Here is a 27,824-nt window from a genome sequence, read left to right on the forward strand (position 1 = left end):
GGTGCTATTTGCCCACCACTCATCTGAGAAAGAGTTAATAGCCAAGATTTGGTTGTGGCTGGTTCTGGAGGTCTTCGGCTGCCGGGGCTCTGCTCGGGGCAGGGAGGGAAACTCAACTTGCCCCCCTCCAAGGGGCCCCAGCGAGGACAACCAGGCGCGGGGGTAGGAGACTCTCCAGTTTCCCTTCCCGCCCCGAGCAGAGCCCCGGCAGCCGAAGACCTCCAGAACCAGCCACCACCATGCTGAGACCACTCTCCGCACACATGAAGGTACCAGCAGAGGAACAAAGGCATGCGGGTCCTGGGGCTGAGATCTCCAAGCCTGCTTGGATCGGGGCTGAGCATCCTCCACCCAGATCCTCCATCTTCCAGTAGACGGGGATCATACCCACCAATTGCCCCCACCCCCCCTGGTGCCGTGTAATCCCACCAATGGCCAAGACCCAGAGACTATAAAACCCAGTTCCCCGCACAACATCTTATTATCTCATTCTTGCTTTGGACAACCTAGCAGGCTACCGAATGTAACCTGCCCACACGGCAGACTCTGGCAAACTTCCCGTGGCAAACCCAATATGCCAAATACCAGTAACCATGATGGGTCTCATTCTCCTAACCCTGAAAGAGCCTTGAATGTGGCACTTTTCAGAATCTCAGGGCTAGGACGAAGGAGACGTTACTGGTGCCTGCTCGAGGCAATCGACGAACAACAGGATGATCGTGATCGTGATCCAAGATATAGAAAACTCTGACAGAACTCTACAAGACAAAAAAAAATACTAAAAACAGGGAGAAGACGTAAACAGAAGTTTCCTCAGAGAAGAAATACAGGGGCTGGCGTGATTGTACAGCAGGTAGTACATTTGCCATGCTGGCATCTGACCCCAGTTTGAGCCCTGGCATCCCACACAGTTCCCTGAGCACTGTCCGAAGTAATTCATGAGTGCAGAGCCAGGAGTCAGCCCTGAGCATTGCTGGTGTGTCCCCAAAAATAACATGAAGAAAAAGGAGAAGGAATACAAATGGACTAAAGGCGTATGATAAAATGCTCCATATCACAATAATAGGGGAAAGGCAAATGAACACAGTGACACATGACTTCTCATCAGAGAGACTGGCACTCATTCAAAAGAACGCCAGCCACCGTTAGTGGGGGTACAGTGTTAGGGACTCTCATTCTCTGCTGGTGGGAAAGTCGACTGGTCCAGCCTTTTGGGAAGACAATATGGACATTCCTCAAAAAACTATGAATTGAGGGCCAGAATGATAGTACAGTGGGTAGGGCATTTGCCTTACATGTGACTGACCCAAATTTGACGCCCAGCATGCCATCTGGTCCCCCAAGTCTGCCAGCTCTGGTCCCTATACATGCAAGCCATGTTCCCCAGACCCCTGATCTGTCTCCCTGGCCCCTGACGTCAAATTCTAGCTTCTTCTTTTTTTTTTTTTTTTTTTTTTTTTTGCTTTTGAGGTCACAACCAGTGATACTCAGGAGTTACTCCTGGTTCTGCACTCAGGCATTACTCATGGCAGTGCTTGGGGGAGCATATGGGATGCTGGGGGTTGAACCTGGGTCAGCCGTGTGCAAGGAAAACGCCCTACCCGCTGTGTTATTGCTCCGGGCCCAAATTTTAGCCTCTTTAGAGCCGTCTATGATTCCTGTCTATGGTTCCTGTAGTTGATTCGGGGGATAGTTGATGGAATTGGCCAAGTCTGGGATGCGTTTATTCTGTTCATACAGGAAACTTCTGCGGTTCCTTCTCTGGCTTCCTTTTTCCTGGTCTCACTTGAGCTCTGACCCCGTCCGTAGAGTCTGGCTTCTCCCAGACACACGCTTTGGGCCGGCTGTGAGGGAGAGAGAGTAGCAGCTTCTCCTTCCAGTGAACTTGACCTTGACACTCAGGTGTGCCTCGTCCAGCTCCTGAGCTGCCCCCAGCCGTGGGCTGTGGTTTCTCCACTGTACCTACAAGCTTCCTCTGCACCGCCTGCTGAACTCTGGTTTCCTTCTGAAACGATCCACAGCCTCGGTGTCCGCCTGCAGACTGCCCCGGGCACATGGCCTTCACACTTCCTCTGTCCTCAGAGCGCCATCAGCGGCACAGATGACTCACTACCCAGTAGCGGGAGCAGAAAGCATTAAGACAGGGCTAGAGGAGGGGCGTGGGGGGGGTCCTATGTGGTGCGGGATTCGAACCCAGCTTGGCAGCTTGCCTCGAAAGCTACCAAGCTGGGTTCGAGCCCCGCACCACATAGGACCCCCCACGCCCCTCCAGGAGTGATCTCGAAGTGCAGCAGAACCCTGTGCGTCTCCAGGCACATCCCCCAAACAACAACAACAACAAAACTGAATAAATAAAATAGTCACCCAAAAGCACAGTACACTGGGCCAGAGAGATAATAAGGAGTCAAGGTTAAGCTTTGTAGTTGGCTGACCTCAGTTTGGTCCTTGGCACTGCATAGGGTCCCCAGAGCACCAGCAGGAATGATTGCTGGGCACAGAGCCAGGAGTAGCCCCTGGGCACTCACTGCCGGGTGTGGCCCTAAAAGTAGAATAAGTCTTTTTTTTTTTTGCCTTTTTTTTGGGTCTCACCCGGCAATGCACAGGGGTTGCTCCTGGCTCTGCGCTCAGGAATTACCCCTGGCAGTGCTCAGGGGACCATATGGGATGCTGAGGCTCGAACCTGGGTCAGCCGTGTGCAAGGCGAACGCCCTACTGGTTGTGCTATTACTCCATCCCCATAAGAAGCATTTTAAAGCATCAGGTAAGTGTCCCTGATCTGCCCTGGGTTCTTGTGATGGTGCATGTATTGGGGCTTACACCAGCTCAGGAATTACGCTGGCAGGTTCAAGGACCATATGGGATGCCAGAGATCAAACCCAGGTCGGCCGCATGCCAGGGAAACGCCTTCCCCCCTGCGCTGTGCTATTGACCCAGCCCTGGACAACAGGCCCATCCTCAGAGTCGTAGCGGGATGTGAGAGAGCCAGCCCCCACAGGTGCAACTGCATCCTCCTATCTGTATGAACATCCAGAAGAGGTGAAACTTGCTCTCCTTTACAACGACGACAACTTCACAAGGTCCATACTTTTCTCAACTTTGTTGAACACAAGACGCATTCATGGACCGAAGCTAGTTCTTAGTATTGTATAAGATCTAATCATTGAATTTTCATGATTTTTTTTTCAGTTTTTGGGCCACACTCGGCAGTACTCAGGGTTACTCCTGATTCTGTGCCCAGGAATCACTACTGGCAGTGCTTAGGGGGACCATACAGGGAGTTGGGGATTGAACCCAGGGTCAGCTGCGTGCAAGGCAAGCGCCCTATCCACTGTGTTATTGCCCCAGCCCAGTATTTGCATGACTTGTTTAGCAAGTTGGCATACATTATTAGCTTGCAGTGGACTGTGGTGGGGGTCCTTAGGCCCTAGAGATTGGCAAATGCTACCAAGTTTCTCTAGTCTGAGAAACCACATCAGCGGAAACAGGAAGGAGCACAGGGGAAGTTGGCATTGTGACAGAATATTCTGGATCAGGAATAGATGATGGTTTGACTTGTCAAGGCGCCTTACCTGTTATTACATGCAAATGACACTTTCATGCGTTTTATTTGTAAAATGTGTGTGCAGTTTAATATTGAACTGATAGAAAAGTATAATAAATAATATTGTGAATCTAAAACTGTCAGATCCTACGTACAGTGCATCCTTTTTTGGCATGGGGGGAAATGTTCAAAATGGCCATGGCTCTGGCTAACTCTGGTTCTGTTCTGCTGCCGGCCCAGACCGAAGAGCTGCTTCCCAGAGAGAAGGCACCCGTGCTGGAACTCACTCGGATCGTCCGGTTAAAATAGCAGCCACCAGAACACAGAAAAGCGAAGAGCTTCTGTTACCTGTTAATACGCAACAAGTAAGTGCATTAGACATAAACCTTCCCATTATATGGGAGAAGGGGGTGAGGGGGACTTCCCCACAAATGCTCTCCTACTCTTGGAGAATGCAGTTACAGACGCGACAACCCATGGCCAAGGTTTTACATAAAGGAATGCGCTGTGCCAGTGACGCTTCACCCCTGGCCCCTGGCCGTCACCAGTTCAGCCTCACCTGCCGAGCCAGACAGCCGAGAGCTGGACCTGCCAGGATACCAGGGAGGAAACGGGAGGTAGCTCTAAGCAAAAACCTAATTAGGATGCTTTGGACTCTGATGAGCATGTGGAGATTCGCACTGCTCAGTCTAGTCGCCACACGTGGTTCCTTCAATGCGAACTAGATCAGGGCTGGAGCGATGGTCCAGCGGGGAGGGCATTTGCCTTGCATGTGGCCAACCCGAGTTTAATCCCAGCATCCCATTTGGTTCTCTGAGCACAGCTAGGAGTGATTCCTGAGTTCAGAGCCAGGGGTAACCCCTGAGCATCGCTGCATGTGAACCAAAGACAAAAAATAGAAGTGAACTAGATTAATAAAAATGAATAAAGTCACACCAACCGCATTTCAAGTGCTCAAAAGTCACATGTGGCCAGTGGTCAGGGCAAATATACAACACATTCATCACCTTGGAAACCCTGCTAGACACTGCTGGTCTAGACAAAGGGACATTCTGGAGGGCAGCAGAGACGGCCAGTGGGCACAGCACTTGCGTTGCACATGGCCGACCCCGCTTTGATCCCGGGAGATACATGTGGTTCCTGAGCTCTGCCAGGAGTGATCCCTGAGCACTGAGCCAGGAGTAAGCCTGCAGCCCTGCCAGGTGTGGCCCAAAATCCCACTCCCCCAAAAAGAGACTGATAATACTGGCTAAAAATCATGGAAATACTACTTTGTATAAGTTGTTATCCATGACCTCTCATAACAACTTCACAAGGCACATACTTTTCTCAACCTTGGTAAACACAAGCAGAAGCATTCGTGTGCGGAAGCTAATTCTTAGTATTGTGTAAGCTCTAATCATTAAATTTTCATGATCTTTTTTTTTTTTTTCAGTTTTTGGGCCACACTCAGCAATACTCAGGACTACTCCTGATTCTGTGCTCAGGAATCACTATTGGCGGTGCTTAGGGGGACCATATAGGGAGTTGGGGATTGAACCCAGGTCAGCTGCGTGCAAGACAAGCGCCCTATCCACTGCGTTATTGCCCCAGCCCAGTATTTGCATGACTTGTTTAGCAAGTTGACATATATTGTTAGCTTGCCGTGGACTATGGTGGGGGTGCTTAGGCCCTAGAGGTTGGTAAATGCTACCAACCCAACCTTTAGCCTTTACAAACTGAGCCAGTGTGCCCAGTTTTTAAGCACCACGGTCTGGAACTAGGCGCAGTGAGGGCTAGCTGACAGTAGCATTGGTTCAATCCCAGGCCCATAGTCTCATCACTGTGACCTCACTGACCCTTCTAGATTGTTCGCCTTACTTCATGGTCAAAGGAAAACAATTTGTTCACTAAGGCCCTCCCGTTGATCATCGATTTGCTCGAGCGGGCCCAGTAACGTCTCCACTGGAGACTTTGTTGTTACTGTGTCTGGCATATCGAATATGATTTTCTGGAGCTGGAGTGATAGCACAGCGGGTAGGGTGTTTGCCTTGCACGCGGCCGACCCGGGTTCGATTCCCAGAATCCCATATGGTCCCCCGAGCACTGCCAAGAGTAATTCCTGAGTGCATGAGCCAGGAGTGACCCCTGTGCATTGCCAGGTGTGACCCCCCCAAAAAATTTTTAAAAGAAGATTGTATAGCACAGCGGTAGGGCGTTTGCCTTGCACGCAGCCAACATGGCCGACCCGAGTTCGATTCCTCCGCCCCTCTCGGAGAGCCCGGCAAGCTACCGAGAGTATCTCGCCCGCATGGCAGAGCCTGGCAAGCTCCCCGTGACGTATTCGAGATGCTAGACACAGTAACAACAAAGTCTCCAATGGAGACGTTACTGGGCCCGCTCGAGCAAATCGATGATCAACGGGAGGACCTTTACTTACTTTTACTGTTGTATCTCATCATGAAGACATTAAGACCTCATATGAGGGGTTCCGAAAATGTTGTTACAAGTTAAGCCCTCTGGAGTTTGTTTTGTAATGAAGGGCTTGGGAGTTTTTCCGGAGGGTTGCATTCCTGAACTCAGAAATCAAAACATTTGGCATCTCCATATTTTTAAATGGTTCCAATTTTTTTAAATGCATGCATGACCTTCGGGCTCTGTCTATGATATTGACACATGCATCTCAGAGAAGTAAACAAACATGCGTATTCCCTGCTTCCCCACCTCAGTGGACTTCACAAAAGAAAACAGCAACGCCCTCATTCAAAGAATGGGGATGACGGTTGTAAAGCAAGTTTCAGATGAACTGTTGGCGTGGAACGTGCTGAACTCGGAGGAAGTCCAGATCATTTGCTGCGAGAAGGTGGAGCAGGAAGCAGCAAGGAAGATGGTGCACATGATCCTGATGAAAGGCCCGGAGGCCTGTGACCTCTTCCTCAAATCCCTGGAAAGGTGGAATTTTCCTCTGTTCCAGGACTTGAACGGACAAAGTAAGTGCCAGCTGGCTTGCGATTCTCCCACAGAAAGAAAACAACAGCAGGACGATGATCCGGGCTGTGACGGCACTCTGGCCCCCTTAGCGTTTTAGTGGGCAGTGGGGGGAGGGCGGGGGGAGCGAAGCTCGGACGCTGTAAGGAAAAAGGAATTCCCAAGGAGGCCTTCGATGGTGAAGCCAAGACAGTCAGAAAATGGAGGGTTGAGTGTAGTCTTTCTTCCAGCTCCAACTGGACAACTGAACTATTAGCCCCTTGAGAAATCATTCGGGATCTCATGAGGGCTGCTTGTGCTGATGCTCCTGTCACCCAAACACTTCTACGATCCTAAGGTCCCATGGCCCAGACACCATCATGATTCCAAAGCCTCCATCACCCTATCACCTGTGACCAAATGTCTCAAAACACCTCATGATCCAAACACCTCTATGACCCTAACGCCTCCATGACCTTAACACCTCCATGACCCAATGCCTCCATGACCCAGTCACCTTCATAAGTCAGATGCCCCCGTGATCCTGACACCTCCATGAGCCTGACACCTTCGCAACCCAAACACCACATCTCAAAGTCCTCCGCGAGCCAAATACCTCCACGACCCAAACATTTACCGAACCCTAACACTCCCTGGCCCAAATGCGTCCAGGATCCTGATTGCTCCAGGATCCTAACACCATGCTAAAGAGATCCTGACTGGCCAAAGGAGAGGGGTTCTGCTTTTGATGAAACGTCGTTCTTGTTTCTTTAAATCAGTCACTATTTCTTGGCATGCTTTCCTCAAGGTTCAAGTTACTAACCATCATTCTCCCCCAGTCCTTCTTATCCCACTTTCCTTACCCAAACACGGGCTCTTATTTGTTTCATTTTCCTCCATGGGGAGGGTTGGACCTCATCTGAGGTGCTTACTCCCGGCTCTGTGCTCATTCCTGGTGGTGATCGGGAGGGCGCCTGAAGCTGGGTGTCAGGCGAGGCCTTATGCTCTCTCTGTCTCTCTGTGTCTCTGACTGTCTGTCTGTCTGTCTCTTTCTCTCTCTTTCTGCCTTGCTCTGGCCCTACTTTTCCAGTTTCTACCCAAGAGCTACAGGATGAAGTGACGGACACTGACGGAACAGAAAACAACAGCAGGGAAGGCAGGGGAAGTCCGGTCCCCACGGTGCCTGCTTGCAACGGGGGAGGGGCGGGCGGGAGATGGTGATAGTGGCCACGCAGGTGCTGGGCGTCCCCCGCCGGCCCTGCATCCTCGGGCTTCGGGGCCCACCCCGCCTCGCTGGGCCCCGCTTCAGCCTCGCTCTCCCCGGCCAGGTCTCCCCGGCCAGCCGTCGGAAGCAGCCCTGGACGAACTGGCGCAGGAGCTGAAGGACTTGTACCTGGCCCCGTCCTTCCTGAACTTCTACCCGCTGGGCGAGGACATCGACATCCTCTTCAACCTGCAGCGCACCTTCACGGAGCCCGTGCTCTGGCGCAAGGACCTGTGTCACCGGCGCGTGGAGCCGCTGAGCCTGGGCGAGCTGCTGCTGGGCCTGCAGAGCCCCTGCATCCTCGAGGGCGAGTCGGGCAAGGGCAAGTCCACGCTGCTGCAGCGCGTGGCCGTGCTCTGGGCGTCGGGCGCCTGCGCGCCCCTGGCCCGCTTCCAGCTCGTCTTCTTCGTGCGCCTGCGGGGGGCCCGGGCCGGGCTCTACGACACGCTGTGCGCGCAGCTGCTGGACCGGCCGGAGCGCCTGCCCGCGCGGCCCTTCCTGGCCCTGCTGCTCCGCCTCGGGCGGCGGGTGCTCTTCCTGCTGGACGGCTACAACGAGTTCCGAGCCCAGGACTGCCCGGAGCTGGACGGGCTCATCCGGCGGAACCACCGCTCCAAGCACGCCGTGCTGGTCAGCACCACCCCGGAGGGCCTGGGCCGCATCCGCCAGTGCGGCGCGCTCACGGCCGAGGTGGGCGACATGGACGAGGCCAGCGCGCGCGCCCTGGTCCGCGCCGTGCTGGACCCCGAGCCCGCGGCCGGCCTGCTGCGCCAGCTGCAGACGTCGCGCGCGCTGCGGCACCTGATGCGGACGCCGCTCTTCGTGGTCCTGGCGTGCGCGCTGCAGCTGGGCCGCCGCCAGTTCCAGTGGAACACGCCCACGGCGCTCTTCGGCGCCTTCTACGACCTGCTGCTGCGCAAGCTCCGGCACCGGGGGCCCCGCGCGCCCACGGGGGACGTGGCGCGCAGCCTGGCGCGCTGCGGGGACCTGGCGCTGCGCGGCGTCCTCTCGCGCCGCTTCGACTTCGACCTGGACGACGTGGCCCGCGCGCACGAGCCCCTGCTGGTGGCCGCGGGGCTGCTCTGCAAACACACGGCGCAGCGGCTCCGGCCCCGGTACCGCTTCTTCCACCAGGCCTTCCAGGAGTACGTGGCCGGCCGCCGGCTCAGCGAGCTGCTGGCCTCGCCCGACCCCGGGGACGTGCGCCGCGCGCGCGGGCTCCTGCGGCAGATGGGGGGCATGCGCGACATCACCTGCAGGTACCGCAGCCTGCTCCTGTACACCTGCGGCTCGTCGGCGCGGGCGGCCCGCCAGGTCCTGGCCCACCTGGCGGACGTGCAGGAGCAGGGCCCCGAGCCCGGCCCGCCGTCGCCGCTGCCGCTGTCGCCGCCGCCCCCCGAGCAGGACCTGCGCGGGGCCAGGAACGTGGAGGCCTTCGCCGAGCTCGGCGTGCACCTGTTCCGCGAGAGCCCCGAGCAGGAGGCGCTGGGCCGCGACTTCGAGGCGTTCTTCCGCGGCAAGAGCCTGTGGATCGACTCCCGGCGCATCTCCGACGAGCTGATGGAATTCTTCGAGCACCTGCCCAACTGCGCCAGCGCCCTGGACTTCGTCAAGCTGGACTTCTCCGGGGCGCAGGCCCAGGGCACGGACAGCCCCGGGCAGGCGGGCAGCTGCATCCCCAGCCGCGCCGTGTCTCTCTTCTTCAGCTGGAAGCAGGAGTTCAAGAACCTGGAGGTCACCCTGCAGGACTTGGGCAGGATGGACAAGAGAGACGTGAAGTACCTGGCCAAGATCTTCAGCTCGGCCGCCAGCCTCAGCCTGAAGGTCAAGCGCTGTGCTGGCCTGGCTGGCCACCTCGGCGCCGTCCTGCGGAGCTGCAGGTATATCCGGGCGCTCGCGGTGGACGCCTGTCCCCTCACCCCGGAGGACGAGCAGAGCATCACGACTGCGGCCAGCCTGGAAACGTTGCGGATTCACGCCATCCGGACCTCTCGGCTGCCAGGTACCGGGAAATCTCAGCCCTCTGCTGGCACCGCTCGGGGCCCAGGGCCAGGGGCCTATTTGGTGCCACAGAGCTTGCCATGCTGCCAGCTTCTCCAAGTTGCCAGCAGGTTCTGGGGCCCGGGAGGGTGGTGGGAAGGCCGGGGTCTGAGCCACGAAGGGAGATTAGATCCGGGTGTCTTTGGGAGGGTTTGCAGAACAGAAGGTACGACGTCTGGCCAGCTTTGCAGCTTGCATGGTAAAAGGTGAGTGTGTGCAGGTGAAACCATCCATGGGAGCCCCCATGCAGTGGGTGTGTGTACCTCCGCACTGCCCAAATCGCAGAGACATATAGAGTCTCGGAGTCTATCTGTGGAGGAGTTGTAGCCTGGACCGGAGAGATAGGATAGGGGTTAAGGCAACACGGCCAACCCTGATTTGATCCCTGGTGCCACACAGGAGGGGGGGAGAGAGAGAGAGAGAGAGAGAGAGAGAGAGAGAGAGAGGAGAGGAGAGAGAAGAAGAGAGGAGAGAGAGGAGAGAGTGAAAGAGAAGAGAGGGAAGGAAGAGAGGAGAGAGAAGAGAGAGAGGAGAGAAAAGATAGGAGAGAGAGGAGAAAGAAAGAGAGGAGAGAGAGAGAGAAGGGGACATGGAGACAGAGAGAAGAAAGAGAGGAGAGAAAGAGAAAGAGAGAGGAGAGATAGAAAGAGAGAGAGAGGAGAGAATGAGCGAGAGAAAGAGAAAGGGAGGAGAGAGAAGGAAGAGAGGAGAGAAAGAGAAAAAGAGAGAGAGGGGAGAAAGGAGAGGACTGAGAGAGAGGAGAGAGACAGAAAGAGAAAGAGAGGAGGCATGGGAAGGGGGGGCGTTTCGGTCCGCCCTTCACGCCCTACCGAGGCCACCAGTTGCCCCCACGAGCGGCTCTCCAGCACAGCCACAACTCCAGAACACAGAAACCAATTTCTTAACTATCTGACTTTCAGTAGAAATACTTCCAGGGTCAATAGGTAAAATAGCAGAAATCCAAAACCAACATTTAATTCTTGAACCCAGCCGTAGAAAGCAAATCACTTCACAATGCTTCTTCAGCATGTCTGATTTGGGGGGGGGGGGGGGTAAACTCTAAATAATAGTGGTGAATCTTATTGAAACAATGAATCTAATCAAAGCAGATAGAGTGTTAACTAGAATTCATCTGCCCCACAGGGACTGGGAGGGGTGGGGGTGGGGTTTTATTGGGGTTCTTCATGGTAAAAAATAAGTATTGGTAAAGGGAAATGTGTTTGATATTTGCATGACTGAGACCTAAACCTGAAAGCTTTGTAACCTTTCCCACAGTGATTCAATAAATAAATAAAAAAAAGAGAGGAGGGAAGAGAAAGAGAGAGAAAGAGAGGGGAGAAAGGAGAGAAAGAGAAAGAGAGAAAGGGAGAGAGAAAGAGAAAGAGAGGAGATAGAGGAGAGAGAGAAGGAAGAGAGGAGAGAGAGGAGAGAGAGAGGAGAGAGAAGATAGGAGAGAGGAGAAAGAGAGAGAAAGAGAGAGAGGAGAGGACAGAGAGACAGAGAGACAGAGAGAGGAGAAAGAGAGGAAAGAGAGGAGAGAGAGGAGAGAGAGAGAGAGAGAACTGGTCTGTGGCTAAAACCTGCCACAAGTGTGTGTGTCGGGGGCGGGGGGCACGAAGGACAGTTAAGACAGAGGAGGGGCCAGTATGACAATAATAGCTGGAAATGATTGATCACTCTGGACAAGAGCCGAGTGCTGAAAGGGAAGGGAATGTACATGATAACCTTTCAGTGTTTCAGTGTTTCAGCAATTGTGAGGAGCACGGCAATGAATACAGAAGCTCAAATATGTGGGTTTTTTGTTTTTGGTTTTTTTTTTTGCTTTTTGCTTTTTGGGTCACACCTGGCGATGCACAGGGGTTACTCCTGGCTCTGCACTCAGGAGTTACTCCTGGTGGTGCTCAGGGGACCATATGGGATGCTGGGAATCGAACCCGGCTCGGCCGCGTGCAAGGCAAACGCCCTACCCGCTGTGCTATTGCCCCAGCCCCAAATAAGTTTTCTGAATAGAGTTTGGGTCCTTAGGGTAGATGTTAAGTAGTAGAATTGCTGGGTCATGTTGGGTTTCAAATCTGTTTTATGAGAAGAATCCATGTTGTTTTCCAAAAAGGTCGAGCCAGTCGAGATACCCACCGGCAGTGAAGATGCCATACGAACACTGGTTGTTTATTTGTTTGTTTGGGGGTGGGGGGGGCTCACACCTGGTGATGCTCAGGAGTTATTCCTGGCTCTGCACTCAGGAATGACTCCTAGTGGTGCTCACAGGACCCTATTGGGATGCCGGGGATCGAACCCAGGTTGGCTGCGTGCAGGGCAGACGTCCTCCCCGCTTTGCTATTGCTCCGGCCCCCATTGTTTTTATGTGTGCTAGTCTCAGTGGTGTGAGGTCCTATCACATTGCTGTTGTGAGTCTTTTTGGTTTTTTGAGTGGTGAGCGTTGGGCCACATCCATGGTGCTCAGGGATGGCCCTACGTGGTGCCAAGGATTCACACCTGGGTCTGGGGGATGTAGGCAAATGTCCACCTGCTCAGGGACACTGGGACTCCCACGCAGAGCTCACTTGGCAGACGAGAGCTCAGTTTCCCCTTTCCACCCCAGGACCAGGCCAGACATCAGCAGGCTGCCTGCTGAGTGGGACATGTCTCTGTTTCTCTTTGTGCTGGGGTAGCAGGGAGTGGACCTAGGGCCTTCCACCTGCAAGTGCTCTCCTGCCGAGCCAACCCCCAGCTCAGACCAAGTCTTTCTGGGCCACACCCCACTGTACTCAGGATCTACTCCTCGCTCTGTGCTCTGGGATCAGTCCTGGCAGGACTTGGGGGACCATGTGCGGTGTCAGGGATCAAACCCGGGTTGACCGCATACCAGACAGGCGCTTTAGCTGCTGTACTCTCTCTCCGGTCCCGTTTTTCTTTTTGTTGCTTGCTTTTCTTTACGGGGGACTGGGGAGATTCATACTTGGCTATGCTCAGGAATTACTCCTGGCTCTGTGCTCAAAGATCACTCCTGGTGGAGCCCAGGGGATTATGTGCTGTGCCACAGACTGACAAGGCACGCGCTCTCTCTGCTGTGCTCTCTCTAGATCTGGCTTAGTCTTTCTTATAACTTAAAAAAAAATCTCAGGGCTGAAGCGATAGCACAGCAGGTAGGGCGTTTGCCTTACATGCAGCCAACCCGGGTTCGATTCCCAGCATCCCATATGGTCCCCTGAGCACCGCCAGGAGTAACTCCTGAGTGCATGAACCAGAAGTAACTCCTGTGCATTGCCAGGTGTGACCCAAAAAGAAAAAAAAAATCTCCCTCTGTCACTGAGACCCAAGGTTGGCTTCTACTTTGGCCCTCCAAGTTGTCACACAACCATTGTTCAGCCCTCTTTAATGTCTGAACAATATTTCATTCCATGGACTGGATCATCTCGTGTCCACTTAAAAAGTGCAGGATGTTTGTGGAGTGAAAAGTCAGGAGTAGAATCATTTTCAAATTCTGCTATGGCTTTCAGTCTGTTTCCATGTATTTGGAATATCAGCTGTATTCAAGATGTTCGTCTCTGATCCAGAAAGACACCTTTTGATTTTGTACATTTTCTTTCCTGTTTTTTTTTTTTTTTGTGTGTGTGTGTGTTTGGGCCATACCTGGCAGTGCTCAGGGGGGCCATATGGGTTGCAGGAGATTGGATCTGGGTCAGCCATGTGCAAGGCAAACACCCCTGTACTGTCACTCTGGCCCCTGATTTTATACATTCTCAATAATGAATTAAAGTCATTTATATTGAACATTCTATGTCTGATTAGGTTGTTTTTACATCAAGAGATTATTATTACAATTTTTTGTTAATGCAGATACTTAAGCACTATCTATAAAATATTCTAAAATAAAAAGCCAACATTTCCTTTCTTAGAATAAAGTATACCGTGTACTTTTCTAGACCTATTCAGATTTTCATATTTAAATTTTCTCAAGTGTCTTCACTATTTTTTTTTTAGCTTTTTGGGTCACACCGGGTGATGCACAGGGGTTATTCCTGGCTCTGCACTCAGGAACTACTCCTGGCGCTGCTCAGGGGACCACATGGGATGCTGCAAATCAAACCCGGGTCGGCTGTGTACAAGGCAAACGCCCTACCCACTGTGCTATCTCTCCAACCCCAAGTGTCTTCACTCTTACTAAATTTTACATGTTCCAAACTGCTGTACTACTGCTTTGGTCCGTTATACACAATAGTAATTGTTTAAATTTATATACCTTTAAGGAAATTTTCTAAAATTGATCGACTTACACTTTTGTGGAATGCCAGGAGATTAGCTTCATTTGTCTATGAACAGGAGGTGACAGTGTTTCCACACACACAAAATTGATATTTTCCCCCATCTGTGAAGGGAAAAAGAAACCCAACAACAGAACAACAAAGTGTCAAAGCCATCAGAACTGAAGATTTTGTCTATTGAATTGAGCTAACATAAGGGGAGGGGCTGGGAGGGACCCAGGGACACTGGCGGAGGGAAGCGGTTTCTCTGGTGACGGGAATCCCCGTGAAATGTGTGATCAGCAGTACTATAGGGGCTGCAGCGACCGTCAGCAAGTAGGGTTCTTGCTTACACACAGATGACCCAGATTCGATCCCTGGGGCCCCATATGGTCGACACCCAGCCCTGCCAGGGCTAATTCCTGAGTGCAGAGCCAAGGGTAATCCCTGAGCATCACTGGGTATGACCAACCTCATTCCCCCCAAAAAACATCCAGTATTGGAAGTACCGGTACCTCGATAAAATTGGTTTAAATTTTTTAAAATACACCTTTTATGCCAATTTTATGAGAATCTATTATGGCCAGTGACAAAATCTTCTGCTTAGCAATGAAAAGTGAGTGCTGGCCTCAGTCTGATCCCTGGCTTTCCCGCAGGTGGCCTGACTGACAACGTGGGTAACCTGAAGAACCTCACCACGCTCGTGCTGGAGGACGTTCAACTGAACGAGGAAGATGCTGTGGAGCTGGGTATGACTTCCGAACTGTGGAAGAGCGACCAATGATGCTGCCTATTAGAAGTGCAATGACTTGATGTGTTTTTTAATTTTGCTTTTGTATTTGGGCCCCACCTGGCAGGTCTCAGGGCTGACTCCTGGCTCTGTGCTCAGGGGACTGACTCTATGGGACACTGGGGATTGAACGTGGGCCCGCCACGTGCAAGGCAAATGCCCTCCCTCTGTCCTACGGCTCCAGGCCCTAGTCCATGATTCAAAGTCTGAGGGAAGAGTTGTTAACACTCTGCCACAGGCCTGGATGGTGTCTGGGAGATGTTCTGGCGGGGCTGGCATGCAGGCTCGGGCCCAGGTTTGAACCGCAACACCACTTGGTCCTCTGAACACTCTGGCCCCAGGATGGGAACAACAGCCTGGAGCACTGCCAGAGCTTTCCCTCCCAGGCGAGGGAGGTTCTAGAACATCTGCAGTGAAGTGCTGACTTAGGAACTCCTCTGCCTCCCGCTGAACACACGGCGTCAGCTGTGGCCACGCGGGCTCTTTCTGAGCACGCCAGGGATCTGCAGGTTGCTTGGGGAACGCCTCCCACTCGGAACTCTCAAGGGAGCTGGGAGAAGCCCCCAGAAGGCTCAATTCCATGAGACGCAACGTCAAAGGGCTCAGTGGTACCCCTGGGCTGGAGCCATGGCACAGCGGGGAGGGTGCTTGCCTGGCACGTGACCAGCCTGGGGTCCATCCCCGGCACGCCACATGGTCTGCCAAACCCCACCAGGAATGATCTCTGAGCAGAGAGCCAGGAGTCAACCCTGTGCCTGCAAACCCAAGCCAAGCCACCACCTTTGGTCTCTGGAGAGGGTCACACCCAGCTGTGCCCAGGGCTCCTCCCGGCTCTGAGCTGCCCCTCGGAATGGTGGGGTGCTGGGGGTCCAAGCATGCCCTCAGCCCAGTGGGCGAGCTCTCCTGCCAACACCGCATCCCTGTCTGTACCCCTTTGCTTCTCTCACACACTGGGCGGGCACTGAGCCTGGACCATGCCCTGTCACGTCCCTCTGAGTGACCTCTGCATGGTGCAGGTCTGCAGAGTGACCATTGGATGCAAACCGGCAGTTGGCCATTTGCAAGGCAAACCCCCTCCCTGCTGTGCTATTGCTCCAGCCCAGTCGGGTGAGATTTTTTTTTTTTTTTTTGCTTTTTGGGTGATATCCGGCGATGCACAGGGGTTCCTCCTGGCTCTGTACCCAGGAATTACTCCTGGCTGTGCTCGGGGCACCATATAGGATGCTGGGAATCAAACCTGGGTTGGCCGCATGCAAGGCAACTCCCTAATTGTTGTGCTATCGCTCCAGCCCCTGGGTGATCATTTTTTTTTTAATTTTTACTAATGAAACACTATGAGGTACAGTTGTAGACTTACAAATTTTTGTGCTTGGGTTTCAGTTATACCCACCAGTGATCGAGTACCCACCAGTGCCCATTCTCCACCATCACTAATCCCAGTATCCCTCCCACCCCCCATCCGCCCCATCCCACCCTGCCTCTGTGGCAGGGCATTCCCTTTTGTTCTCTCTCTCCTTTTGGGTGCTGTGGTTTGCAAAGAGGCATTGAGTGGAAATCATGTTCGGTCTATAGTCTACTTTCAGCATGCATCTGCCATCCTGGGTGGATCTTCCCAACACCCTTTACTTGGTGCTCCCTCATTCTTAACCTTCTTTTCAGCCTGTTGCTTTGTGGTTCTTTCCAAAGCACGTGATCACTAACGCGCCTCCTTCCTGACAGCGCAAGGCCTAACAAAACTGAAGAAGATGCTGGTGCTAAATTTGAGCAGCTTGCCTGAGATGGGGACGGGAATAGATCACATTGCCAAGTCTCTCTCCACCCAGCCTCGGGATCTTGAAGAACTGCGGCTAGTCTCCTGCTGCCTGTCGGCCAACGCCACCAAGACCCTTGGTAAGAAGCTGCAGAGGAACCCACCGCCCTGTGCTCAGGCTGATGCTCTCGTGAGACTTGCTATGGAGAAAAGCTGGAGAAGGAGCATGGACGTGTGTGTGTGTGTGTGTGTGTGTGTGTGTGTGTGTGTGTCTGTGTGTGAGACTCAGGCTGGCTCACATATTCCAGGTTTGGGCTTCCTCTGAGGCACATCTCTGGCCCCATACTATGCCTACTTTTTTGCCAATTTTATCTATGGAGTCAAATTTTATTCTCCATGGATAATAGGAATGTTTCAGAACTAGGTTATTGTGTTATTTGGTTTGTGTTGGTTTTGGGTCCCACTGTTCAGGGCTTACTCCCAGCTCTGCACTCAGGGATGATCCCTGGCAGGGTTTAAGGACCATGGGCATGGGGACGGGAATGGAACCTGGGTGAACCACATGCAAGGCAAGTGCCCCACCTGCTGTACTACTGCTCTGGCTCCCGGTTATCATTTTGATTTCGAGAGGGGAAAAGGACAGAGAGGAAAAACGGAAGCTTGAAACTTAGCATGTGGCCTGTTTACTATAGAGCCAAGTAAGTCATCGAATGAAAGAATGAGTGAATAAATGGTTGAGAAGCAGGATGAGAAGAGTTTCCAGGTTTGCATAAATCAGTTAAGAAGATAAGAACTCAGGGGCCAGAGCAATCATATAGCAGGTAGGATGCTTGCCTTGCACGCGGCCAACCCAGGTTTGATCCCTGGCATCCCATTTGGTCCCCCCAAGCACCACCAGGAGTAACCCCGAGCATCAACACGTATGACCTAAAAAGCCAATAAATTAATAAATAGCACTGTAGCACTGTCCTCCCGTTGTTCATCTGTTGGCACCAGTAACGTCTCCATTGTGAGATTTGTTGTTACTGTTTTTGGCATATGGAATACGTCACGGGGAGCTTGCCAGGCTCTGCTGTGTGGGCGGGATACTCTTGGTAGCTTGCCGGGCTTTCCGAGAGGGATGGAGGAAATGAACTCGGGTCAGCTGCATGCAAGGCAAACTCCCTACCCGCTGTGCTATCGCTCCAGCCCTAAATTAATAAATAAGGACTCAAAATTCTTCCAAGAATATTTCTGAATGTTTATATTGCTTCCTGAAAGTCTTTTTCTTTTGGATTTTTTTTTTCCAGCACAGAATCTTCACAATTTGGCCAGACTGATCGTTCTTGATTTATCTGAAAATCACCTGGGAAAGAATGGAAATGAAGCTCTACATGACCTGAGTAAGAATGACAATTTTGCCCAACTCAGATTACTTACCAACGGGGAAAACAGGCTAGCTCCAGAAGCTTCTTCTACCACCTTGCTCACACACACACACACACACACACACACACACACACACACACACACACCCCAGAAGCCCTGTTAGCGCTTTCCCACACCACCTGAAACCACGTGGCCTCGGGGAGCCACACAGCCCCGCCGCCATGCTGGGCCCGCATCCACTCTGCCTCCTCCCAGGCCAGGGCCCTGAAGTACCTGATGCCTGACACAGATTAACTCAGGGATTTAGGAACAAGATGTCACAGGTGTGAGAGAGATGCTGCGACTGTGTTAAACACAAAACGACGACGACTCTCTAGATTTGCTTTAAACTCCACAGAAATGGGGGCCGGAGTGATACGACAGCAGGTAGGCATTTGCTTTGCACGCGGCCAACCTCAGTCCAATCCTTGTCCTCCCACCTGGTCTCTGAGCACTGCCAGGAGGAACCCCTGTGCACCGCCAGGTTGGCCCCCAAACAAACAAAAAAAAGTAAAATAAAATAAAATCTCCAGAAGGAGAGCGGAAGGGAGATCTCCAGGGATGGAGCACAAGCTCTGCATGCAGGGGCCGGGGTCCATCCCCAGCAGACATGAGCCCTGAGCACCACCAGGAGCAAGTCCCGTGCTCAGAGCCAGATGCAGCCCCCAAGCTCTGCTGGGTGTGGCCCAAAAACAAGAAAGGAAGAAGGAAAGAGAGAGATGGGGTTGAGCTCAGGGGTAGAGCACATGCCTTGCTGATCCCCAATATCACCCCCCAAATTATCACTGTATCACTGTCATTCCGTTGTTCGTCGACTTACTCGAGCTGGTGCCAGTAATGTCTCTATTAGTCCCAGCCCTGAGATTTTAGCAGCTTCTCCTTACTTGTCTTTCCCAATGACTGAAGGCTCTTTCTGGGTCAGGGGAATGAGACCTGCTATCGTTACTGTTTTTGGCATATTGACTACGCCACAGGGAGCTTGCCAGGCTCTGCCCGTGCAGGCAGGATACTCTCGGTAGCTTGCCGGACTCTCCGATATATATATATATATATATATATATATATATCCGACCCGAGTTCGATTCCTCCACCCCTCTCGGAGAGTCCGGCAAGCTACCGAGAGTATTTGATATGCCAAACACAGTAACAACAAAGTCTCCAATGGAGACGTTACTGGGCCCGCTCGAGCATATATATATATACACGCCTCGTTGGTAAAGAAGTGAATAGCACTTGGCCCAGACAAGGTCAGACCCGAATGCCTGAAGAATCTGCCATCAGTACTCATCAATACACTGGCTCGGCTCTTCACACGCTACCTATCCGAATGCAAGGTTCCATCCCAATGGAAAACCAGCAGGACTGTACAAGAAGGGAGACATCCACAACATTGGCAACTATCGCCCAATCTGCCTATTGTCTGTCATCTACAAGCTGTTCACTAGAGTCATCCTGAATAGGATTGGCAGAACACTAGATGAAGGACAACCATACGAGCAAGCCGGGTTTCAGAAAGGTTTCAGCACGATCGGTGATATCCCCATGGTAACCAAGCTCATTGAGGTTTCTCAGGAGTTCAAGATGCTGCTCTGTCTAACGTTCATTGATTTAAAGAAGGCCTTTGATTCTGTTGAGACTGAAGCGGTCATCGAAGCCCTAGCCAATCAGGGCATTCAAACTCAATACATCAGGATCCTCCGTGAGCTGTATTACAAATTCACTACCAAGATCTCACCATTCTACAAGGAAGTGATCATCCATGTCAAGAGAGGGGTTCAGCAGGGTGGTACCATTTCACCAAAAATCTTCAGTGCTACCCTCGAGAACATCATGCGACGACTGGAATGGGAAGAAGATAGACGGTTGGCAACTACACCATCTCCGCTTTGCTGATGACATCATTCTAATAACACCAAACATTAGCCAAGCAGCACAAATGCTGGCCGACTTCGACTGCGAGTATAGAAATGTCGGACTGTAGCTGAATCTCACGAAGACAATGTTTATGAGAAACGGTCTTGTTCCTGACGTTCCATTCACTCTCAACAGAATGAACATCTCTGAATGCAGCAGTTATGAGTGCCTAGGTTGAGAACTCAATGTAATGAACGACCTGGCACCTGAGTTGCGCAGGAGGAAGAGAGAGGCTTGGAACACCTTCAAGAGCGTTGAAGAAATAGTTAAGAGGACGAAGAACCTCTGGCTCCATGCACATCTCTTCGATTCCACTATTCTTCCTGCACTAACATACACCTCAGAGACCTGGGCCCTACGCAAATAGGACGAGAACGCTCTTCGGGTCTCCCAAAGAGGAATCAAAAGAGCTATGCTTGGAGTATCACACTTCACTCAAGTGAGAGAAAGAATCCAGAGTTCTGACCTCTGTTGAAGGTCAAGAATCAGGGACACTGTCTCGTTTGTCAAGGCGTTGAAAGTCAGTTGGGCTGGACATGTAATACGATTTGGAGATGACCGTTGGACTAGAGCTGTTACCAACTGATTCCACAGGATGTCAAAAGATCGCGTGGCCGCCTACCTACGGGATGGTCAGATTTCTTTGTCAAGACCCTAAACGAACGATTTGAGGCTCTTCGTGTTCCTGGAGCAAGCAGACTCCATTGGTTACACTAGCACGTGACTGGGATGTTACTGGCGCCTGCTCCAGCAAATCAATGAGTAATGGGATGTCAGGTGATCAAATTTTATATATATATATATATGTATATATATATATTGTTGTCTACTGTCTGAACCCCCCAAATTAACAAAAAAAATGTAGGGGTCAAAGAGACAGTACTTGCCTGACACACAACTGACCTGGGCTCAATCCCCAGCACCACATCAGTCCCCTGAGCCCAATAGGAGTAATCCCTGAACACTGCTGAGTGACCCAAAAAAATAAACAATAAAACTATAGGGGCTGAAGAGATAATGCAGGGTCTAAGGCTCTTCCCGCGCACGCAGCCATCCCCAATCCTATTCCTGGCACCACATACAATCCCCCAAACTAGTCCTGCCAGGGATGACCCCTAGCACAGACCCAAGAGCAAGCCCTGAGCACCACTGAACAGAGCCCAAACACCAAAGGTAAAAATCAAAATGAAACACCAAAAATCTACACAAAGACAGTGTTTTAATGAGGATGAAGCAAGATGCCTGTGTTTCTACACTCCAGAATGCAGTCCATAGAAAATAGCAACCCCCAAATGCGGGCTTCGTGGAGCACTGAGGAGGAGAAGGTCGCCCACAAATCACCCCTGTGTTCTGTCACTGTGTTCTGTTTGGTGTTTCTCTTTTTGCTTTTTGGGCCACAAGCGGTGATGCACAGGGGTTACTCCTGGCTCTGCACTCAGGAATTACTCCTGACAGCTCAGGAAGGTGCCTTATCTTGAAATCGGGGGACTATCTGGGGTGCTAGGAATTGAACCCGAGTCGGCCTCATGCAAGGCAAACACCCTCCCCGCTGTGCTATCGCTCCAGCCCCCTCTGGTTTTTCGACCACAAAGCAGTACTCAAGGATGTTTGGGGACACTGGGAAGGTCTCACTCAGGGGACCCAGCAGTGCCTGGGACCAAACCTGGGTCTCCTGCCTACAAACACGCACTCAGGCCTCTGAGCTCTGTCTCTGCCCCCTCGGATGGGTTTCGAGATAAGGCACCTTCCTGAGCTGCCCTCTGGTTAAGTTGACAGGCTGAACATTCTGGAGCGTCTGACGGAGCTGAGGCTGCCGTGCGGGAGTGGCTTCCGAGGGGCCCTGCCACGCCTCCTGCCGCAGCTGGAGCACACACTGCAGCTCACCACGCTGGGGCTGAAGAACTGGGAACTGACCGACGCCGAAATGGGGACTCTAGGTGGGTGCACCCGCCAGCCCGAGCGCACCAGGCGCGTGGCCCCGCTTCCTCTGGGAGCTGCCACACTCCCTTCTGCTCCTCTCTCTATTTCTGCCTCCTCCCTCTTAATACAGTTATTTCTAGAGTTCGCAGAAGCGGAGCAGTAAAATGATTTGACAACCTGCCAGGTTTGGAGAAACAGGTCAGCAGGTAGTACGCGGATCCTTGCATATGGCTAACCCGGGTTCAATCCTCAGAACCCCTGTACGGTCCCCTGAGCCCCACCAGGAGTCAGTTCTGAGCACAGAGCTAGGAGTCAGGCCTGAATACAGAGCCAGGAGTCAGCCCTGAGCACTTGGGTGTGGTCCCGAAAACAAAACAAAAAAGCTGCCAGACTTTTTTTTTTTTTTTTTTTTTTTTGCTTTTTGGGTCACACCGGCGATGCACAGGGTTTACTCCTGGTTCTGCACTCAGGAATTACCCCTGGCAGTGCTCAGGAGACCATATGGGATGCTGGGAATTGAACCCGGGTCGGCCGCATGCAAGGCAAATGCCCTACCTGCTGTGCTATTGCTCCAGCCCCCAAAACTGCCAGACTTTAAGCATTACACCTGGATGACAGGAAACCCGTTTACATTCTCGACCGGGCACCAGACCTTGGTCCTCCTCTTCCTGACCTTTCCCTCGGAACTTCCTGTGGCTTGAACTCATCTGTCAGGTGTCAAAAACACGTGGAGGTGAAGGTGACTCTCTCTAGAGGGGACCTGAGGATGTACAGGTACAGCCGGGTCTGACATGGACCGGCCCAGCCCCGCACCGCAGACACTTGTCCCCTGGCAGTGGCAGTGGCTGGAACAGCAGGACAGTGAAGCCGGGGCTGGACATCTTCAGGGGTCAGCCTGGGAAGGTCACCTCTGCCACCTGGGTGGCCCACTGTCGGCACCCAAGTGAGCCCTAGTTGGGATGTGAGGGTCCTGGGGGGAGGATCCCGGAGTTCTGGAAGAGGCCAGCAACAGCTGCCCCACTGCCCATGGGGCTGGTCCAGTCCAGCATTCCTCAATGTTCTCTGACCGTGCTCCCTTCCAACCTCATTTCCTTCCTGTGACCCCACCCCGGACTGGCTTCCCCATGCCAACCCATGACCCCCTGGATGCTAGTGTGACCTGTGGCCCCTCTTGGCTATCCTGGGGCCCACTGGGGACTGGGTGGCCCCTGGTAGAGAAATACAGGTCTAGGAGGTAGCTGTGGCGTAAAGACCTGACATTCCACCCTTTTGTCCTTCTTGGTCCCCACAAAGCACAAAGCACATTCCTGGCTTTGTGCTCAGGGTAAAACTGGGCTTGGTCAGTAGACCAGGAGCCGAACCCTCTCCCGTCTCTCAGCAGAGCCGTTGAGCCATGCTGGAGACCGAGAAATAGGGCAGCAGGTAAGGCACTTGCCTGACATGCGCCGGCCCAAGTTCCATCCCCGGCACCCCAGGTGGTTCCCCAACTCCCCCAGCAGTACCCCTGAGTGCAGAGCCCAGAGGAAGCCCTGAGCAGCCTGGGTGTGGCCCCAAAACCGAAGGAAAAATATCCCCCCAATAAATGCAGACAGACAGCCGTTGAGGCGTTTTGAAGCGCGCGGTGCGTCTGCGAGCTTGTTTCTTTGCCGTGGGGCCCAGTCGCGACCCCCTTCCGAAACCTGACTTGCTCTCACTGAAACTCGGACCCAGGGAACCAGCGCTCCCAGTCACTCCCCTGCGGGGAACTGCTTGCAGATGTTTGTCCCCAAGTCCTGAGCTGACCCGTGGATTTCGCCTTACCTGATGGTGCTCCAACTCCAAGGTCTTCCCTTCCCTTGCCGCCTCCTCCTCGTCTCCCGGTGTGACTCTCTCAGCTGCTGTATCTGGCTTCCGTTTCTTTTTTCTTTCATTTATTTTGGCTTTTTTTGGCTTTTGGGTTCACATTCGGCAAAGCTCCTGGGTTCCTCCTGGCTCTGCACTCAGGAATCACTCCTGGCGGTGCTCAGGGAGTCATCTGGAATTCTGGGGATCAAACCCGGGTCAGTCTTGTGCAAGGCAAATGCCGTCCCCGCTGGACTCTCTCTGTGGCCCCCGGCTTCCCTTCTGCCAGGCCCCTTTACTCTGACTGGCAGTGAAGGCAGGTGGATTGTATTAGGCCACTAAGCAGCCTCGTCAGGCAACTGTGCGTCTTAATCAATTAGACTAAGGGGGCCGCTGTGGATGTGTGATTAGGGTCACGTGTGAGGAGGGGCTTGGCAGGGAAGATTTTATCTGTCTGGGGAGTCACAGCTGGAGGTGCTCAGGACGCCTCCCAGCTGTGGTCCAGGGGTGCACAGGCAGTGAGGGGAACGGAAAGGCAGGCGTCCTGCAGGCTAAGCCTCGTGACAGCCTACTGGGCTGTCTCTCCAGATGCTAACTGCCTCATCTGCCCACAGGCCTGACTCCTGGCTCTGCACTCAGGATCACTTCTGGAGGTGCTCGGGGACCCGTATGGGATGTCGGGATCAAACTGTGGTCGGCCATGAGCAAGGCAGCTGCCCTACTTGCTGTACTATCTCCCTGGCTGTGGGAGCTTTGGGGTTTTGTGTGTGTGTGTGTGTGTTTTATTTTGTTTCTGACCACACCAGCATGCTCAGGGCTTACTCCTAGCTCTGCACTCAGGGCTCACTCCCGGTGTTGCTTGGAGGACACTATGGGACACACAGGGCCTCGAGCCCCGGGTCAGCCACGTGCAAGGCAAGTCCTTCACCAGCTCTGCTATGGCTCTGGGCCCAATACTGGCTATTTCCTAGTGGTCAGTCACTGTCTGAGATCAGAGCTGGCTTTGGGTTTCCTATTCCCATTTTTGTCACGATTACTGAAACTCCCATGGCCCATAGTATCACGAGTCAGTTCAGGCAGTGTCATTCAGGGGTGGATGTGTGTGAAATGTAGGAAGCAGATGCTGCGTGGAGCCTCTCATTAAACAAAGACTCACTGGGGTGCAGGGAGAAAAGCGATGTCGGAGGCCAGGTATGAAACTAGCCGTAGAGGTTGGGTCTACTTCACCCCCAATGCTCTAAGCCTGGATTGTTCTCACTTTTCCACCTTCCACTTAGGCCACAGAAGAAATTACATAATTACTACTAGAAATAAAATACTACGTATCAAAAGACATGTGACTTTCAGCAAAAGGAGGACTTGAGAGGAAAATCAGCCTTGAATGGTATTAGAATGGAAGAAGGCTCTGAGCAACAGTATAGTGGGAGGGTGCTCACTGTGGAGGCAACGGGCCTGGGTCCAACCCCAGCACCAAACATGGTCCCCAGAGCACGTTCACGAGTGATGCCTCGGTCAGAGCCAGGAGCAAGCACTGAGCACCAGTGTGTGTGGCCCCAGAACAAAAAAGAAAAATTTTTTTTTCTTTTAAATGATGAGGCTCTGGGGCTGGAGCGATAGCACAGAGGGTAGGGCGTTTGCCTTGCACGCGGCCGACCCGGGTTCGATTCCCAGCATCCCATATGGTCCCCCGAGCACCACCAGGAGTAATTCCTGAGTGTATGAGCCAGAAGTAACCCCTGAGCATAGCTGGGTGTGACCCAAAAGAAAAAAAAAAAAAAACGAATGAGGCTCTGATGTGTCAGGGGCTAGAAAAAATAATAGAACAAAAAAAATTCCAAGATAATAAATATAAGACTATAGATCAATCCAAAGAAAAACAAAAACATAGTAAAATCTAACTTGAAAGCTTTAGGGCTGGAGAGATAGTACCATGGGGAGGGCGTTATCCTTGTACACAGCCAACCGAGTTGATCCCTGATCCCCGGCAGCATACCATAAGGCCCCCCAAGCCCTCCAGGACTTACACACCCCCCCACAGGGCGTGACCCCAAAACAAAAATAAAACAATAAATTTAAAGCTTTAATTATTTTTTTTAAAGATTTGCAGGGGCCCCAGAGAGAACAAGCTCAAAGCGCTGATCCCATGCTTTGGCCTGTCCCCTACCATCACCTGGCCCCGGCCACCACGGTGACCTCCGAGCACAGAGCTGGGAGCACCTCTGAGCACTGATGGGTGTGGCCCAGTAGCCCACCCTAAATTAAAATTTGAGAATACAGAAGAGGAACAGGCCTTTGGGAGGCAGCTCAGCAGTGCAGCACATGCCTTATGCATGGAAGTCCTGGGTTCAATCCCCGGCACCGCCCCACAGTCCAACATGTGGGTGCCCCCACAAGTCAACGCGCAAATGAATTCAAGAGAGTAACGGGCTGCGGCGACAGGCCAGAAGGCAGGGCACTTGCCATGCACATGGCTGAATGGGGTGCAATCCCCAGCATCGCACATGGTCCCCCAAGCACCACCAGGAGTAATTCCTGAGTGCAAAGCCAGGAGTAACCTCTGAGCATCACCGAGTATGACCCAAAAAGGAAAAAAAAAAAGAGAGAGAGTAATAGGCTGGAGCAATAGGACAGAGGGCAGGGCACTTGCCATGCCCATGGCTGTACAGGGTGCGATCCCCAGGATTCCACATGGTCTTCCAAGCAATGCTGGGAGTAATTACTGAGTGCACAGTCAGGACTAGCCCCTGAGCATCGCCAGATGTGACCCAAAAACAAACCCCCCGGGGCTGGAGCGATAGCACAGCGGGGAGGGCATTTTCCTTTCATGCGGCTGACCGGGTTCGATTCCCAGCACCCCATATGGTCCCCTGAGCTCCGCCAGGAGTAATTCCTGAGTGCAAAGTGAGGAGTAACCCTGGTGCATCGCTGGGTGTGACCCAAAAAGCAAAAAAAAAAAATCCAGAACACACAAAAAACCACAAATCCGTAATAAGAATAGATAAAGCAAGACTAATCAATTAAAAAAAAAAGTGACAGGATGGAAACAAACATGAAGCAGCCTTATTCTTCATCAACAAAAGTCGAAGGAGCCGGGGAGACCGTGCCAGGCTTTGGGGGCCTGCCCCGCACACGGGGGACCCTGGTTCGATTCCAGCACTACGCAGTTCCCCGAGCAACAACCAAGGAGCAGCCAAGGAGTAGCTCCGGGTATGATCCCAAACCAAAAACCAATTCTGCCTCCTACTAAGTACTCTGTCTCTTCCACCCAGGTGCGTTTCTGGAGCAGACTCCTCTGAAGCACTTGCAGCAGCTGGATCTGGCGGGAAACTGTGTGAGCAGTGACGGATGGTTTGCCTTCCTGGGCGTACTGGAGAATCTTGAGCAGTTGGTGTCTTTTGACTTCAGCTCTGAGAGCTTCCTGCCCGATGCCCCACTGGTCAGGAAACTCGGCCGTGTGCTGCACAGTTTAACTTCTCTGCAGGAAGCCAGGCTCGTTGGGTGGGAGTTTGATGATTATGATCTCAGTGTTATTAAAGGCGATTTTAAACTGGTCACTTCTTCGAAAGAGTGACCGGGGTTGGGGCTTGAAGACAGATGGAGGACCCCGTTACTTTCTTTGCTCAGAGACTTAGAGAAAAAGGGTCCGGAGAGATAGTACAGAGGTTAAGATGTCTGCCTTCGATACGGCCAACCCCGTTCAAATCCCTGACACCATATATGCTCCCTTGAACATTTTAGGGGTCACTCCTGGGCACAGAGCTAGGAATAACCTCGAGCGCCACTGATGTGGCCCTACCCAAAAGTAAGCTTTTAGAATTATAGTAAAAAGAGAAGAGGGCTGGATAGTAAGGGGATTAGGCACTTGAACTGCATGCAGCCACCTCCAGTTTGAACCCTGGCACCACATATGGTCCCCAGAACACCACCAGGAGTGATCCCTGAGTGAGGCCAAGAGTGAGCCCTTCGAGTGTCCAGGTGTGGTCCAAGAAAGAAAAAGGAAGGAAGAAAGGACATGACAATGTACGGCTGGAAACTGTCCTTACCAGCGCTCTAACTCACCCTTCTAAACTTGCTCCTCCTTCTCCAATACCAACCCAGTCTACGGTACCATCTGCTTCCTTAGCTCCATCTTCAGGACAGAAGAAGGAGCACTTATGGGGGCAGAGTACAAGTTCTGGGTCTCTCCTGAC

The 27,824-nt window shown here is 52.6% G+C and overlaps 1 protein-coding gene across 1 annotated transcript; it reads left to right on the plus strand.

Moving 5' to 3' along the window:
* Positions 1-6,254: 6,254 nt before the first annotated feature.
* Positions 6,255-27,205, plus strand: NLRC4 (NLR family CARD domain containing 4). The gene is made up of 7 exons (XM_056125770.1): positions 6,255-6,510; positions 7,816-9,753; positions 14,689-14,781; positions 16,542-16,712; positions 17,862-17,954; positions 21,663-21,830; positions 26,904-27,205. The coding sequence occupies exons 1-7, from the start codon at positions 6,291-6,293 to the stop codon at positions 27,203-27,205; spliced, it is 2,985 nt and encodes a 994-aa protein (XP_055981745.1). The 5' UTR covers positions 6,255-6,290.
* The last annotated feature ends 619 nt before the right edge of the window (positions 27,206-27,824 follow it).

Source organism: Sorex fumeus, unplaced genomic scaffold, assembly GCF_029834395.1.
Source record: "Sorex fumeus unplaced genomic scaffold, SorFum_2.1 ptg000006l, whole genome shotgun sequence".
NCBI classification, from domain to species: Eukaryota; Metazoa; Chordata; class Mammalia; order Eulipotyphla; family Soricidae; genus Sorex; species Sorex fumeus.

Coding starts and splice junctions, on each gene's coding strand:
- NLRC4 (XM_056125770.1), top strand. CDS start 6,291: ATGGGGATGACGGTTGTAAAGCAAGTTTCAGATGAACTGTTGGCGTGG. Junction 16,713..17,861: donor CAACGCCACCAAGACCCTTG/GTAAGAAGCTGC, acceptor TTTTTTTTCCAG/CACAGAATCTTCACAATTTG. Junction 17,955..21,662: donor TGAAGCTCTACATGACCTGA/GTAAGAATGACA, acceptor CCTCTGGTTAAG/TTGACAGGCTGAACATTCTG.